Genomic DNA, 15,911 nt, shown 5'->3' on the forward strand with positions numbered 1-15,911 from the left:
TTGCAGTAAGAGGAACATAGGAAGCTGCCTTAAACTGAGTCGGACTCAATTTCTCTGGCAAGGCAAAAGGCCGAGGGTCAAACATAAACTACTTATTGACCTCCCGGAAAGAGGAGGCTTCGGCCTCCCAGACCTCAGGCTTTATTATGAAGCCTCCTGCTTAACGTGGCTAAAGGATTGGTGCCTGCTAAAGAATGTTGACATATTAGATCTAGAGGGACATGAAGCGAGGTTTGGATGGCACGCTTACCTTTACTACGACAAAGGGAAGGTACATAGGAAATTTACAAACCACATAATTAGAAATGCACTGTTAAAAACATGGGATAAATATTGTAAATATCTTGAACCAAAAATTCCCAGATGGTTATCTCCAATGGAGGCTATAACACCAAAAAGATCAAACATGGAGGATAAATGGATAACTTACAATATGATGATAATAGAAGAAGGAGGACAGTGGAAAATTAAAAAGTACGAAGAAATAAGAGAACATTTAAATACATGGCTGGATTACCATCAATTAACTGAGTTATTTAAAAAAGACAAACAAATAGGGTTTCAAAGAGAGGGCTCAAGATTTGAAAAAGAAATATTAATTGGCAAAACAAAACTTATAGCTAAAATGTATAGGCTGTTGCTAGAGTACGAAGTGATGGATGAAACGGTTACAGTATCTATGACGAAATGGGCACAAGACTGTGGTTACCCGATTACGAGTGCGGAATGGGAAAACCTGTGGAAATTTAATATGAAGTTTACATCGAACTATAATATAAGAGAAAATATGCTTAAGATGAATCACAGGTGGCACCTCACACCCTCTAGATTATCTAAAATGTATAAAAATATTGCAAATGTTTGTTGGAGGTGTGGAGGGAATGATGGAAACCTATTTCATATGTGGTGGACATGTGATATCATTAAGAAATTTTGGGACAAAATCCATGATGAGATTCAAAAAATATTGGGAAAGAATATTCAAAAAAGACCAGAGATCTTTTTACTGAGTGTTACATTTCAGAAAGATATTCCACCACAGTCAAGAGAAATCCTTTTATACTCGTTAGCAGCAGCACGGATTGTTATTGCCAAAAAATGGAAAGAAAAAGAAGCCCCAAAAATTATAGAATGGCAAAATAAACTCCAGGAATTTGCCGAAATGGCACAATTAACGAATAGCCTGAGAGGAAAGGTTAAAGAAGAATTCGTGAAAAAATGGGATAGGTATAAAAAATATATTATGAAATATAGTAAAAACCAAATACCAATGATAGCGTTTGAATAGAAACAAAATAATAACAACAACAATAAAAAAAAGGTCACTTGTAGGAAAAAAACGAGGATTAAAGCAATAGGAATGTGAAACCATGGGTTAAAAGAAATAGTATTGATTGTATATACATTCGACAAAGGAAAAAAGTATGCTGACGGAGATGACAGAAAGTCCTTTTAATTTGTATCATTATAATTCGTTATTCCTTTTTATTTTATTTTTTATTATTTTTTTTGTGTGTGTGTGTGTGTGTGTGGTTTTTTTTTCTTTTTTTTTCTTCCTCCCCTACCTTTCTCCCTTTTGTTGAGAAAGGAGGGTTGAAGATGTGACGTGGAAAATGTAAAAATGTATAGTTGTAAATGTCTGTATTTTGATGAAAGGAAAATAAATAAATATGATCTGAAAAATAAATAAATAAACTGAGTCGGACTCACTGGTCCATCCTGCTCTGTGTTGTGTACGTCAGAGACTTCAACCTTTTCAGACCTGGTTTTAACCCAAATGTGCATTTGGGAAACCATTTTTTAATATTTTACCATATGTTTGCATAGTGCTCCTGTTGCAACCCACCTTGGATCAGGCCCTGTCCCACCCATCTGTTGAAGATCAGTGGTCTACACTGACTGGCAACAAGTGTCTTTCCAGGGTTTCCAGCAGGCATTGGCAGAAAGTGAGGAGGAATTAAAGAACATCTTAATGAGGGTGAGAGTGCAAAATATGGTCTGAAGCTCATCATCAAAAAAACTAAGATCATGGCCACTGGTCCCATCACCTCTTGGCAAATAGAAGGGGAAGAAATGGAAGCAGTGAGAGATTTTACTTTCTTGGGCTCCATGATCACTGCAGATGGTGACAGCAGTCACGAAATTAAAAGACGCCTGCTTCTTGGGAGAAAAGCAATGACAAACCTAGACAGCATCTTAAAAAGCAGAGACATCACCTTGCCAACAAAGGTCCGTATAGTTAAAGCCATGGTTTTCCCAGTAGTGATGTATGGAAGTGAGAGCTGGACCATAAAGAAGGCTGATCGCCGAAGAATTGATGTTTTTGAATTATGGTGCTAGAGGAGACTCTTGAGAGTCCCATGGACTGCAAGAAGATCAAACCTATGCATTCTGAAGGAAATCATCCCTGAGTGCTCACTGGAAGGACAGATCGTGAAGCTGAGGCTCCAATATTTTGGCCACCTCATGAGAAGAGAATACTCCCTGTAAAAGACCCTGATGTTGGGAAAGATGGAGGGCACAAGGAGAAGTGGACGGGCACAAGGAGAAGGGGACGGCAGAGGATGAGATGGTTGGACAGTGTTCTCGAAGCTACCAACATGAGTTTGACCAAATTGTGGGAGGCAGTGAAGGATAGGAGTGCCTGGCATGCTTTGGTCCATGGGGGTCACGAAGAGTCGAACACGACTAAACGACTAAACAACAACAATATCTCTCCCAGAGATGCCAGGAATTGGCTCTGGGACCTTCTGCATGCAAAGCAGAAAGCCCAACTTTCTAAGCTGGTCTTCCTAAGGCTCCCAGATAGATTCATGTGTGCACATTTGCAGCCAGCTACTTCCTCACTTTCTGGCTGCTGATGAGGAAGGAGCCTGGAGTGAGACCTCTGTGAAGGGGCTGCCTGAAAGAATGCCCCCATTCTTTACTGTGGTCCTTTTGCCCCCCCCCCCCAGTCAACAGGTGAGGAATGGGTGCTCCTGCAAAGCTCCCCAAGTTCACGTGTTCGCTACTCACTAGTTGTTGTTGTTGTTATTGTTTTTACATCTCCAAACCTATTCTTAAAGCCTAATTGTTATTATGCTCCAAAAGGCAAGCCTTTCGAGTGCTTGCGCAGCCTCAAGCAAAAGCGATTTTGAATGGGGTACCGTGGGAGGATGGAATTGGGCTTGCAAGACCCGGCTCTAAGCCTGGAGGGACCGCTTCCCTCCCCCCCCCCGCCCAGATATTGCGGGAGGGGGGGCCGGCCGGGAAGCGAAGAAGCCCCCCCTCCATTGTTGCCCGCGCCGCCTTCTCGCGGACCGCCTCTGAGGACCCCGACGGTGTTGGCGGCGGCGGCAGCAGGAGCGGCGCTCTCTCTCCTTCGGCGCCCAAACCCTCCCGGGGCGAAGCGGCGGCAGCGGCTGCGCTGGTCCCGCCCCGGCGAGGGAGGCGGCCGACGAGCGATGCTGAAGGAGAAAGGGACGAAGAGGCGCCTCGCCTCGCCGTCGAGGGTTGGCTGAAGAGGAAGAGGACGCAGCAGCAGCAGCAGCAGCCGCCCGGAGCGGGCCGGGGGTCGGGATGGTGGTCTTCCTCGGGAGGAACCTCCCGTCGCTGCTGAAGCTCTTCAAGAAGAAGGGTGAGCCGGGCGCGGCCGGGGCATGGAGGCGTCCTGCCCGGCGGGCTGGGCACCGGGGAGGGAGGCGAGCGAGCCCGAGCCCCCCACCCTCCTCAATCTTTGTGAACTTCTCCGGGGCCAGCGCCGAGCGCAGGATCGGGTTTGCCCCCGGCTCCCACCCCCGCGCAAGGGTGTGTAGATTTACTCGAGAGTAAGTCTCACTGGCCACCATCCGCTGCGCGCGCGCGCGCTTAGGATCGCAACCCTGCAGTGCAATCCTTACGAGTCTACTCGGAAGTAAGCCCCACGCGCTTCTTTGGAATCGGGGCTTTGGGGTGGGGGGTAAACTCGGGGAGGTGGCTGATTTAGGGGTGCAGCTGAAAGACCGGAAACTCTGGGCGGCGGACTTTGCCCTTTGCCACCGTCTGGATGGAGATTTGGGGAGGGGGCCGGGTGGAGGTATCTGCCACCCGAAGCCCCTCTGCACGGCGCCCTTGGGATCCGCTGCCTGCGTCTGCCCCAGCCAGCGGTGGGGAATCTGCGTGGTGATGGAGGAAGGGGGGGTTTCACGGGAAACAGGATCCCCCACCCCACCCAGCGTCTCTCTCCTGTGTTCTTTTCCAACAGGGTGGAGGTTCCCCCCCCCCACTCCCCGGTTGTTCTCAGTTGCCTTCCTCGCCTTGTTGAAGCCAACAGCATCCAAGCTTTTAGGAAGCAGGGCTTGTTTGCCCATCTCTGCAGCGATTCTGCAGCCTCCCGCCTCTCCCCCCACCTTTCTCCGCTCAGATTTTGTTTTTCTCCTCTTTGGATGCTGGAAGCAAGAGAGGAGGATGAGTTAAATCTGATTCGGCAGGAACTGAACAGTTGTGAGTGTGGCGGCGGCGCGGGGGGGGGGGGAAGCTCCCATCCCTTTGCTCTTTTTTCCCTCTCGCTGGCCGAGAGGGAGAAATTACAAGGTCAACCCAGCGTCCCTGAAGCATCTCAAGGTGCACTTTGAGAAGCAGCCTAGCCCAGTGGTTAGCGCAGGTGTAACCTAGTGTGGTCTCCCAGTTCCACATGGCTTTTCTTTATCACAATGCTGGCCGTACACTAGATATGTGGCTGTCTGAAGAGATACAGAGATAATTTATGTTCATCTTCCCCACCCCAGTCTACTGTTTTGCGGGTTTTTGAGACTACAACTCCCAATAGCCCCAGCCAGCATGAGTTATAGTTCAAAACAGCTGGAGGGGCACCAGGTTGGAGAAGATCAAACATTTTAAAGCACCGGAGAAAGTTGCAGGAATCCAGTTGACCCGGGTTCAAAGGTTCTTCTCATTGTAAGGCGAGACAACATTTAACAAAGGATTGGAGGGACTTTTTTGCGAACTAGGAGCATTACTTAGAAGTGAGGAGTACCTCTTTTCATGGGCATAGCCAGGATTTTTGTTGGGGGGGGGGGGAGAGGCCTTTTGTTTGTGGGGCGGCAGAACCTCCACTCTGTATTTTTATTTGGAGAGGGCAACTGCCCCCACCCCACCCCCACCCCTTGGCTACACCCATGCCTCTCTTGAAACTGAAACCATTTTTGGTGAAACATCCCACAGCAATCTGATCAGCCTTGGAACAACCCCAGCTTTTAAGAGCTTCACAAAATAAGGAGGTTTAGGCACATATTAGACCTTTGCATGCTTTTATGTGCTTTGATGGGCAGATCCTGATTCACCTGCTGCCCATATCTGCTCTCATAGAACACTACAGCGCTGCTAAGTCCCAGTTTAGATGATGAGATCAAGTCCTGTACAGTTCCTGGTTGCTGTTTGGCATCCTGTCTCTGGTATCCTTTTGACCTCGGAGCCCCTCCCCATTCTGTTCCCCAGCTGTGTGGTTCTCCATGGTTCAGGCACCCTAGACAGGTTCCTTTTGCTTTCCAGAGAGAGATTGGTGGAGAGAACCTGCTTTATTTGCTTTGCTTTGCATTTGCCCAGGGAAGAGAATGGATGTATGAGCAATACTTTAGCAAAGAGGCTCCATGAGTATTGATCTTGCTATTAACACAGAGAACAAAGATGGAGCTTGGGGGGGGGGGAGGCAAGTGGCAGAACCAAATCCAATGCAGAGTCAGCACCTCCAGGCCTGCAGGGATTGAGGTGACCTTGGAGAAAAGCGATTCACTTCTCTCTCATCTCGGCGTGGGGCTGGGGGCCTTGTGCAGTCAGGGAGATTCTCCCATTCTTTATTTTGTCTGGGTTTTCTGTGTGTCAGGGATGACAAAGCTGTGGCCCTCCAGATGTTGTTGGACTCCGTCCTCTGACATGACCGGTGGGCAGGGATGGTGGGAGCAACTCCCAAAGGGCCACAGGTGCTCAAAGCTTTTCTTAGCTCCTGTTGAAATCTTGTGATGTTGGTAGTCTTTTAGGGGTTGGTGTGTGGAGTTCCCTGCTCCCATTCCATAGCCCAGTCCACTGAGTCCTTAGCCAAGGGGCAGATCCTGGTAGCTCATATCCGGCAGGCACCTTTCTGGTTATTGTCTCTCCTGATGACTTCAGGCTCTCCAGCAATGAGGCAGTCTCTTTCCTGTGGGCTTGGAATGAACTTTCTGCGTCAAGGTTGAACCTCTCATCATCAAGACGCAGAGGAATGTTAAGTAACCTAATTGCTAGCTTTGTGTTTGTTTCTGATTGATGCTTAGCGCTTGAGAGGCACATAACTGCTGCCATGTTTAGAGGTTCAGTCTTCAGCATCCCAAATATGAAAGGATATTGGGGGTGCGAGCTGGGAAGGACTTCCCTTCTGGGGTATTGCTGGGTGTGGGCTACGGCAGGGGTGGGGAGATGGGGCACAAATCTTTTTTCTGAATGGCCGAAGTGGTTCTTGTGGGTAATGAACTTGGGGAGAAATTGAAGGCGTATGCATGATCTGGGTTACTCGGTGGGATATTAATTTGTTCCTCAAAAAGTCAGATAAATTTATCTAGGGAGCGATAGATAGGGACCATTGAGTAGATTTGTAGCAAGATCTGGTGGGGAAATTAAACGGGTAAGTTAATTGAATTGGACCTGATTTGGATGGCTTGGGATGAGGGGCAAATGAATTTATTTGGGGTGATTTGCATAGGAAATTCTTTGGTTTTTACAACAAATGGAAATCTATACATATCAATGAGCACATGCATGTCCTTTGCAAGTGCCTCCAATCTCTTTAAGTACATAGTAATGTTGCTTCTCTCTACCTGGGACCTTGGGCAGGAATAAACAGGACTGGGTTACTTAGACAAGTGGTCCAATTTGTAAGGTGGTTTCAAGGTGCTCTTAACACCGCACATAGCTCTTCTAGGATAGTCCCAATTGCACCTTTTTCAGGCAGCCCTAAGTGCGAAAGAAGACATACCGAGTGCACAAACAGGTGTTGGAAGAGAGGAATAGTCGCTTCCACCAAAGGGCAACCTCATAATCTGGTTCATCTCCCTTTGGGACAAGCCCCTTACCCGGGTGCCCTCTGTTTAAAGGCCAAACTGTATGCTGTGTTGGAGTTCCATGTTTGGCACACTGAAAATAATTAATATTTTTGTACAAGCAGTTGTGAGGGGCCCTGATTTGAATCAGGACTGTGGAAGAGGGGTCTAATCAGAGGCCCCCAGTCTAAATCTGCCTCCCATGGAGCTGCTATTAGCCAGAGAGGGGAATTGTGTTGATTTAAAAGCCACCCTTTGTGACAGGACTAGATGCACAGAGACTAGAGTGGTAGACTGGGTTGGGGGATGTTGTTGGAGGTGCTGTGCGCTTTCCCATATATCTCCATGTTTTGCAACACCTCCCCTATGCAAGCTGTGTGGCCGTTGCCATTCTGGTGCCCACCAGATATTCGGATGACAGTTCCTATCAGCCAGGTGATGGCTGGGCTCTGGTTAGGCGTCCCCAGAGTATCAGCCAGCAAGTTGGGTTATATATAACTATCTAAATACCTCTTAAGAGCTGAGTGGGTGGGCAGAAATGCCTGGGGAGTTCCCGGGGTGTGTTTTGACTTGCCAGGGCAGTGGCATTCAAAAGCCTCCTATAATTGTTTGGAGACAAAGAGTTTTGCACGAGGGCTTTCCTCTTGGCACAGTTTAGATCCCCCCCCCAAAAAAAACTCTGAAGACTCAGGCAGGGTAATGGTGTTTCTGTCTTTCAGACCATTTTCATACAAAAGGTTAAGACTAGAGTGGAACATACTGTCTGCCTTTTCAATAGTAAATGGAAAGGCAGGGCTTTTTGCAGGGCTTCATTCTGTCCTGGTGTAGGATATTCCATTTAATCCCAAAACTGCCAGTAAGGAGTGTGTTGTTCTCACCAACCATCCTGTGAAAGGAAAGAGCTTCCTTTCCAGTCGGCCTCTCCTGTCTAAATGATGGTGCCTGCTGTCAGCTCTTCCTACCACCATACCCCTTCCTAAATATGCCTTTTAAACAAGCTCTTCCACTGCCTGCTTTTGGCTCTTCCACACACAACTTTTGGCCAGTGTGTCCTAGGCTCTAAATAAGTGCTCTGTACAGGAACAGAGTTGTGTGCTCAATAAAAGAGTGGCGGGAATACTCATCCATCAAAACTGGATACTTGCTTTTATTTTGGTAAAAGATCGGCAGCTGATATTCTTGACATCATACTATAGTCTAAAAAGACAAAGTTGTTCCCTTTGTGGTATCCTGCTTTCTAGCTGGCCAATAATAATCTAGTTGCTTTATTTCTAAAAGAATCCTTGGCTGTGGGGTTCTGACTAATCAGTGGTTGTCCAGACTTAAAAGCCCTGATTTTTGCCTTGATTGGACTAAAGAAACATTGAGGGTGGTTTGGGAAAGTAACTTTTGCCTGGGCAGAAAGGGCAGGGGGCTGTTTTTATGCTTGCGTCCAGTTCCTTTCTCAGGAGGCAGGCCAGGAAATAAAAAAACAGAGAGAACCAGCAGCAGCTTAATCCCCTGCTCAAACCCCGGGGAAACGTTTTTTTCCATGCAGGTCCCAGCTTCAATCTCTGGCATCTTCAGGTAGAGCTGGGGAAGGACCCCTCCCTGAAATTCCCAAGAGCTGCTGCGAATCAGTGTAGATGGCCCTGTGTTTGATGGACCAATGGGCTGACTCCAAATAAGGCAGCATCCTGTGTTCCTATGGCGACTGGCACACAGGAGCAAACTGTTCCTCTTTGAATAGGCTTGTTCGGGAATACACCCATATCTGGTTCTCTGTCCTCCCGCCCCTCTGAACTCCCCCCCCCCTTCTTCTGGAAGGTAGCTGTTGTTGTTTTGGTGTGTGGCAAAATGTGCTGAGCGCTGCCCCTTTAAGCTAGACTGCCTCACTGGTTGTGTGTGTGTGTGTGTGTGTGCGCAAGGTGCACAGATATTTCTGGTATCAGTCATGTGATCCTGCCCTGGGGTGCTTTCGCTTATTCAGTGCACTGGCTTTAAAGGCTCAGGCTTTGGACATGCAGAGCCTGCAGCCTCCCACCGCTGAGAGCAAGGGCAGTGAGTGCTGGTGTCAGATCGCAGCTGTCAGTGGAGAAGGGTTGTAAAGAGATCCCAGGGGCTGTCATGGTTACACGGGCCAGGGGGTGGCTCTCCTGCAGCAGAGATGCGGGAGTCACTAGTGATTCCTCCCAGCAAAGTATTGAGGTATTGGTTAAAATATCCCTCCAGTTTATCCTGTTTCTCCACTAGGCAAAGTGGCTCATCGTTGGAACGCAAACATCCACAATAGATCAGTGAAATCATGCATGACAAGAGCAAGAGGCCAATGGCTGCAATCCTGAGTGCACATTTACTTGGGAGTAAGTCTCCCTGAACTCTGTTGGACTTGCTTCTGAGTAATGCACAGCAAAGCTGGTGTCTGCTTGACTGGTCACTGGCTGTTCTTGAACCCTTAACCCTCATGGTGTGTGTGGGGGTGTGTGTGGGTGTGTGTGTGTGTGTGCACAATCAGTACAGGTACCACTCCTGATGTTTTTGCAAAACTCCCCAGCCCCTGGCTTGCATGTGCTTGGTTAAAATACATGTCACTAATTATGCATAGCTCAGGCATTAAAATACAAAAGAGTTAGACGAACAGCGGCTAATACTGTCTTGGTAGTGATGACAATGGTCTCAACCATAATTGTAGAAGTTGTGACAGCTGATAGTAATTAGCCGTTTATAACTTTGGTGTTGTGACATAACTGGTGTTGTGACAGTGTAATCATTGTGACAATGATGTATTGATAAAAAGACTAGATTTATGGCCTGTCCACATTCCCATGTCTCTGGGTTAGCGGCACCATTCCTTGTCTTTGTGGGATCATGGCCATCCACATTTTACTGTGGGGCAACTGAGTCTTAAGACTTGCCCCTGACTTAAGGACAGGGTGCTCCACCAGCAGTGATGAAGTGCATGGATGTGGGGGGAGGGGAGGAATAGGTTGAGGATGCATCTAAAATGGAAAGCTTTTCTTCCTGGTGCTCAGGATTTGGCACTTACAGTGCTTGCATTTAGTTTCTAGCCTGGGAAGGTTTCAGTTGGTGGAACCAGATCTCAGTGGTAGCATACCTGCCTTGCATGCAGAAGGTCCCAGAAGGTCTAAGTTCCTGGCACCGCTGGCTAAGAGATTCAGCTGGGCAAGACTCTGCCTGATGCCATGGAGAACCATTGCCACTTAGAGCGAGCCGTGCAGGACTATGTGGGCAAGTAGCCCAGCCTGATAAGTGTACACCTCCTTTTTGAATTGTGCTATGGTGGCAGATCTTGGTGGAACAGAAATCCACCCATCGTTCTTGTTACATCAGGGACCCCAGGATTCTCCCCTTTCTCTTTCCAGGGGCTGCCAAGGCTGAAAACGAGAAGCGTCTGAGTGTCCAGTACAAGGCAAGGGACGAGCGGCCTGACAATGTTTTCTTCCCCAGCAACCGACCTCCACACCTTGAGGAGCTACATATCCAGGCCCAGGCTGGGCTCAAGTCTTTGCAGAACCAAGGTACTGGGTTGCGGGGTCGGCAGGAGGGAGTGAATGGGGACGGATGTGTTAGGATGGACACTTAGGCCATTTTGTCTCTGAGCCCTCTGAGCTCTCATAGAATCATAGAGTTGGAAGGGACCACAAGGGTTGTCTCGTCCAACCTCTTGTAGTGCAGAAATCATTGGTTCAATGTGAGGCTCGAACCCATGACCCTGAGATTAAGAGTCTCATGCTCTACTGATTGAGCCATTTGCTCTGTTTTCCTTTCATAATACTCTTGGCACAAAACCTCTCTGGCCCAGGGTCCTCTGGGTGGGGAGCAGTTGCTTCTTTGCCTTCTGTTGTCACTTGGGATGCTAAATTATAGCATCAGCCCTCCCTCACATTAAATGGTACTCATGCTCAGAACAGCCTGAGACTGGGCTGTTGTGGAACCACAGCTTAGTTCGGTCAGAAACAAGTAGCTGTGTTGGCCTAATAGGAGAAAAACTGCAGAGACAGTTAAAATTGTGCCTGGCTCAAAATGCATCATGCAAACTGTAGAGCAGGGTCACCAATGTAGTGGCCGCTAGGTGTTGCTAGACTACAAATCCCATCACCCCTCAATATTGACCATGCACAGAACTCTACTACAGGCTTTGTGTGTGTGTGTGTGTGTTGTGGGGTGGAATACAAGGAGGAAAGATAAGAAATCTGTAGCACAAATACATCCCCCCTTTTTTATTTAAATACAAACTAGCAACCATTTGGCCTAATGTGTAACTTGAAAGTTTGAGTGGTGCAGCAGGGCCGTCTTAAGCATATCTGATGCCCTGGCGCCGTGGTGCAAACTATCCCTCTGCGGCACCCCCCCGTTTCAGAGCATGGCTGTCTGGCGGGCGCAGCACGCAGCGGGGCTTTCGCAGCCGCTGCAGCGGGGCACCCCCCTGACGGCCCAGCGGCCTGGCACATTGCGCCACCCAGCCTTGCCTTAGGGCCAGCCCTGTGGTGCAGAATAGCTTTGTGTGGGTTTCTCAAATTGGGATCCTCATCCTGTCCCGGCTGAATCTGAATCAAGTTTTGTGCCCTGAGCTCATTTATAGGGCCTGGGCTTAGGCCTGGAATTTGCCAGCAACCACCTCTGTGTACATGCAAAGTACATTTCCGTAACTGCTGAAGAACTGCACCCTCCATGAGCACACCTGAGTCAATGGGAAGAGGTCCCTCTGCTCCAGGCATGATACACCTTGTTTAGAACGGTGGCTGTGAGGAGTCCCATCTGCCTCCTTATACTACTGGGTGGGGTTCCTCCCTCTGCCCCTGATTGTGGTTCTTCCCACGCCAGAGATCAAACAGCAGCTGCCAAGCATGGAAAGGCGGTTGCAGCTGCGCAGTGCCGGATGGGCAGGTTGCCGTCTCGGAGCAGAGTCCAGTGCCTGTGAGGCCAGTGGCCTGCCTGCCTGCCAGGGGGAGAGACTGCCTGGTCTCTTCCTCTGAGGCTGGGCTGGGTCATGAGCAGGATCTCCAGGAGGGTGCTTGAGAAGCCCCTTCCCGCCCAGGGCAGCAGGAGAGGCAAGCAGGTGGGAGACTATTCCTTCCTGCGTTCTCTGCTCTGCTCCCGGCACTCTGGATCAGTGCTTAGTGGCCTCCAGCCCTCCCCGGGCTGGCAGACGATTGTTTTTCTGCTGTTGCCTTTCAGAGAAACACAAGCAGAGCAAGAGGGTCTGGGACCACAGCGACACCAGCAGCATCCAGGTAAGCCGGTTGCATGTCAGGCAGCAGCTTGCATTGCCCCCTTTCCCCCACAACCCCCATGTACGTGTCACACCCTTGCAGTGCCGTTGCATATTTTCCATTGGCCTGTGTTGTGCTAACTTGCAGCGTCTTCACCACCACACCTGCTGCCCTAAGCATAAGATACCCGGGAAGCCTTGGGGTTGTTTTCCCATACCCCTCTCCCCTCCACTGCAAACAGAAAAGTGCTTATGCTGTGTCCCTCCATCCACTGCTTCCTCTTTATAAAATGATCCCGATCTTGCACAGTGTGAGATCAAGAGCTGATCTTGTGCCTTCTTGAAATTACCCAGAGGTGGGTGAGGGAGTCTGGCAGCTGATGGACCCTGGAGTGGGACCTGAGAGGGCTCAGGAAGGTCTTCCTGTGGAAGGAGCCAGCAAATGTGGAGCCTCCACCAGCCAAACTCAGTAGGGTGAAAGCTGGCCTCTTCTCCACAGCTTCTCCTCTTCTGTTTATCTTGGCTGCAACCTGGTGGACTTTGTCCCCGGCACTTCCCTGCAGCTGCACTTCCCTCCTCCTGGCTGCTGATTCCCACAAATCCTCCCTTCACCCTGCAGCCACTTCACCTCTCCTTTCCTCGCAGATGACCCTTCCTGGAGGGGCGTTTGCTTCTTGCTCATGTAGCCCTTTTGGAGTTCAGGGAATAAAACTAGACAGGCCAGAAAGAGGAAGCCAGACCATCAGAGAATCTTCTGACCTCTTTGTTCCTCGTGTTCTAAAGTTATGCAGAATGGGTGAGAAACGCCTCGCTGTGTGTTGCACACAGCAGTACCAAATCGGTGGTTATTAATCAGCAAAAGCTTTAATCTTTTTCTTTAAAAAAAAGAAAAAGAAACAATGTTCTGGCTGATTGGCAAACCATCTTGGAATATCCCTTTTTCTTCTCAAAAATATATTTGGTTGTGCAAAGGAATTTGAAGCAGCAAACAATGTCCTGCATGTTCTGGCCACTTCAGTGTCCAAGTGAACAGTTGGTGCTAAATTGAAATTCTGTAACCTGACAGTAAAACAAACAAAGAAACAAACAAAATGAATTCTGCAATCTGCATCAAGTATGTAAGGGAAGCAAATGTGCATCCGATTGCTTCTGCTCCTCTTGGGTTCTGCAGGGTTCTGAAGTCTCCCATTGTACTCAGCCCCCATTCCTCTGGCTTTTGAGATTTCAGCAGGATTTTCAGAGCACTTTCAAGCATTTCCACACAGCCACAAGGCCTAGAAACTTTAAAAAGGGCACTTGAGACTCTTAGCTTCAAGCTGCGCCCCATGCCACATCCTTTGTTTACATGGAATGGCTTACGATGTCCTGATCCTATAGCTGAGGAGTACTGGCTAAGTGGGAAACAAGCACCCAGTCCTTGTCATTGTTGGAGAGCATGCCTGCGGTTGGAGCTCCACTGACTGTTTTTACAAATGTACAAAACCAAGGCAACTTCTGATGTGCCCTTTTACACTGATTTCATGGTCCTTTAATCAGAAAGGAGTTTGTGCCCTTGAAAGCAATGCCAAGGCAGGCCCAATGGCTTGGCTTCTGTCAAGCAGCACCACCTGGTGGACAGGAAGGGTGGTCCTGTCTGCAACTTGCTCCCTCGCTCATTTCATAGAATCATAGAACTGTAGAGTTGTAAGGGACCATCCATCAAGGGTCATCTGGTCCAACTCCCTGCAATGCAGGAGGAATCTTTTGCCCAATGTGGGGCTTGAACCCACAGCCCTGAGATTATAAGAGTCTCATGCTTTCCTGACTGAGCAATTAATGCTTCTGTTTTTTTACGGAGGCAAGAGTGGGGCACAGCAGGCAGACTCCTGGGGGCTGCTGCCTCCTTGCCCTTGGAAGGATCCTGGGCAGGTCCATGCCTGTGAGACCCATCTCTGGGCTCCGGGGTGGGGGGGACCTTCTATGGGTGAACAGGACTTGGTGGGAAATTCACCCTCTTGCCTTCATTTCCTTGCCTCTCGGCATGCAGTCTTCCCGCTCATCCACAGAGGGTGACGACCTCTCGGTCCGGAGTCAGACCCCATCATGTGCCACGGAAAGCACCTCCGAGGATGCCCTCTCGGTCCGCTCAGAGATGATCCAGAGGAAAGGTACTACCGCCAGAAGCCTTGGGGCTGGAGGCAGGGGGGGCGCTTGCTGACCCAAAAGGTTCAGGAGCTGGGCTTGGTGCAGGGAGGGAAACTGCAGCTGTTTTTTCCAGAGACCACCCCACCCCCTCCCTGGCAAAATTTCAGAGGGTCTGCTTGAAGGAAGGGTCAAATGCAAAGTTGAGCTGTGAAATATGTCTGTGTTGGGAACAAGCAGAGATGAGAAACTTTGCACATTAAGGCCCTCCACATTGGCAGACGTGAGCCATTTGAACGAGCATGCAGGGTTGGATATAAGGTCCCTTTTGCTTCCTTTAATTCAGTCTCCCCCTCCCTTTTAGGCTCCACCTTTCGGCCACATGATTCGTTCCCCAAATCCTCAGCGAAGGGCGAGAAGAGGAAGAAAGAGCGGAGGACTACTGTTCTGGGTCTCCCCCAACATGTGCAGAAAGAGCTGGGTAAGCCCGGTCAGCTTGGCAAATTAAAATGTAAAAACAGTTTGGCAGCAAAGCGGGTGGGGAATCTGCTTTTGCTCTGCAAAATCTGAATTTGAAAAGTGGAAAAACCGCAATCAGGGTGACTGATGGAAACTGGGTAAGCATGCATGGACTTAAGTGCACACTTGAGTCTGGCGGTGTAAGCTGGGAAATTGCTTTGGCTTGGCTGGGTGTGGAAAAGTGATTTGTGCCCACTTGAGGTGGGATGAGATGTGGGAGCAGGGAGAGGCTCAGGAAGCTGGATGCTGTTTTGGGGCAGAAGTCTGACGAGAAACACAGACGTCTGGTTAAATATATGCAAAGCATGTGCTTAACTCTTGACATGCAAAATGAGTTAAAATATCAACCCTCAGCAGCACCACTATGTGAGTTAGTAACTGCGTGGGTTTGCTTCCAAGGGTTCTGAAAATGTGTATGCTCAAAACACTTGGAACTGCTCCTGTGTCAGTATCCCTACCATAGCTGCCAAGTTCTCCCTTTTTTTAAGGGAAATTCCCTTATGCTGAATAGGCTTCCTCACAAGAAAAGGGAAAACTTAGCAGCTATGATCCCTACCCTTCCAGAGCCTGTGCGCTGAGCGGGGCTTGACGTCCAAGGAAGGCTGAGAGCTTAAAAGCCCTTCCTGCGCTGTGAAAATGAGGCACGAAAGAGCTTTTAAGCTCTATGCATTGCTTGCATTTAACTTGTGCAATTTGAACCAGCCTGCCTTCAACTGTGCAAGGTTTAAATGGCACATGTTAACTGCTCATAAGATGCCACCATGCTATATTTTGCAAGGTGCAGACTGGAAGTTGAGAGGGAGTTGACATGTTCCTGGTCATCCACTGAGCTGATGGCTCACTTGGTGCTGGGACCCTTCCAGCACCAGGACAAACCCTTCCTTCCCCCCTCTATTCTCTTTTCCTGGCTGGTGGGACCTGAACCCAGGAGCTTCAGCATGCAGTGCTGGTGTCCCACCCCTGGGACTTCCTTCTCCACCTCATCAGTCACCCAATAAGGTGACTGAGAAGCATTTATGGGACTTGAGAGC

The 15,911-nt window shown here is 49.0% G+C and overlaps 1 protein-coding gene across 3 annotated transcripts in view; it reads left to right on the forward strand.

Moving 5' to 3' along the window:
- The window catches only part of NHSL3 (NHS like 3), a 59,711-nt gene that overhangs the window by 37,186 nt on the left and 6,614 nt on the right, over nt 1–15,911 (forward strand). For 2 of the 3 annotated variants that reach the window (XM_035117223.3, XM_035117224.3), the window contains exons 2-5: nt 10,391–10,546; nt 12,207–12,262; nt 14,267–14,387; nt 14,726–14,842. In XM_035117223.3, the coding sequence (XP_034973114.2) occupies nt 10,391–10,546; nt 12,207–12,262; nt 14,267–14,387; nt 14,726–14,842 (450 nt within the window). Of the gene's footprint in view, nt 1–3,427; nt 3,617–10,390; nt 10,547–12,206; nt 12,263–14,266; nt 14,388–14,725; nt 14,843–15,911 lie in introns of those variants that run through there. The other variant, XM_035117225.3, reaches the window with a different exon arrangement.

Source organism: Zootoca vivipara, chromosome 6, assembly GCF_965207765.1.
Source record: "Zootoca vivipara chromosome 6, rZooViv2.hap1.1, whole genome shotgun sequence".
Lineage (NCBI taxonomy): Eukaryota > Metazoa > Chordata > Lepidosauria > Squamata > Lacertidae > Zootoca > Zootoca vivipara.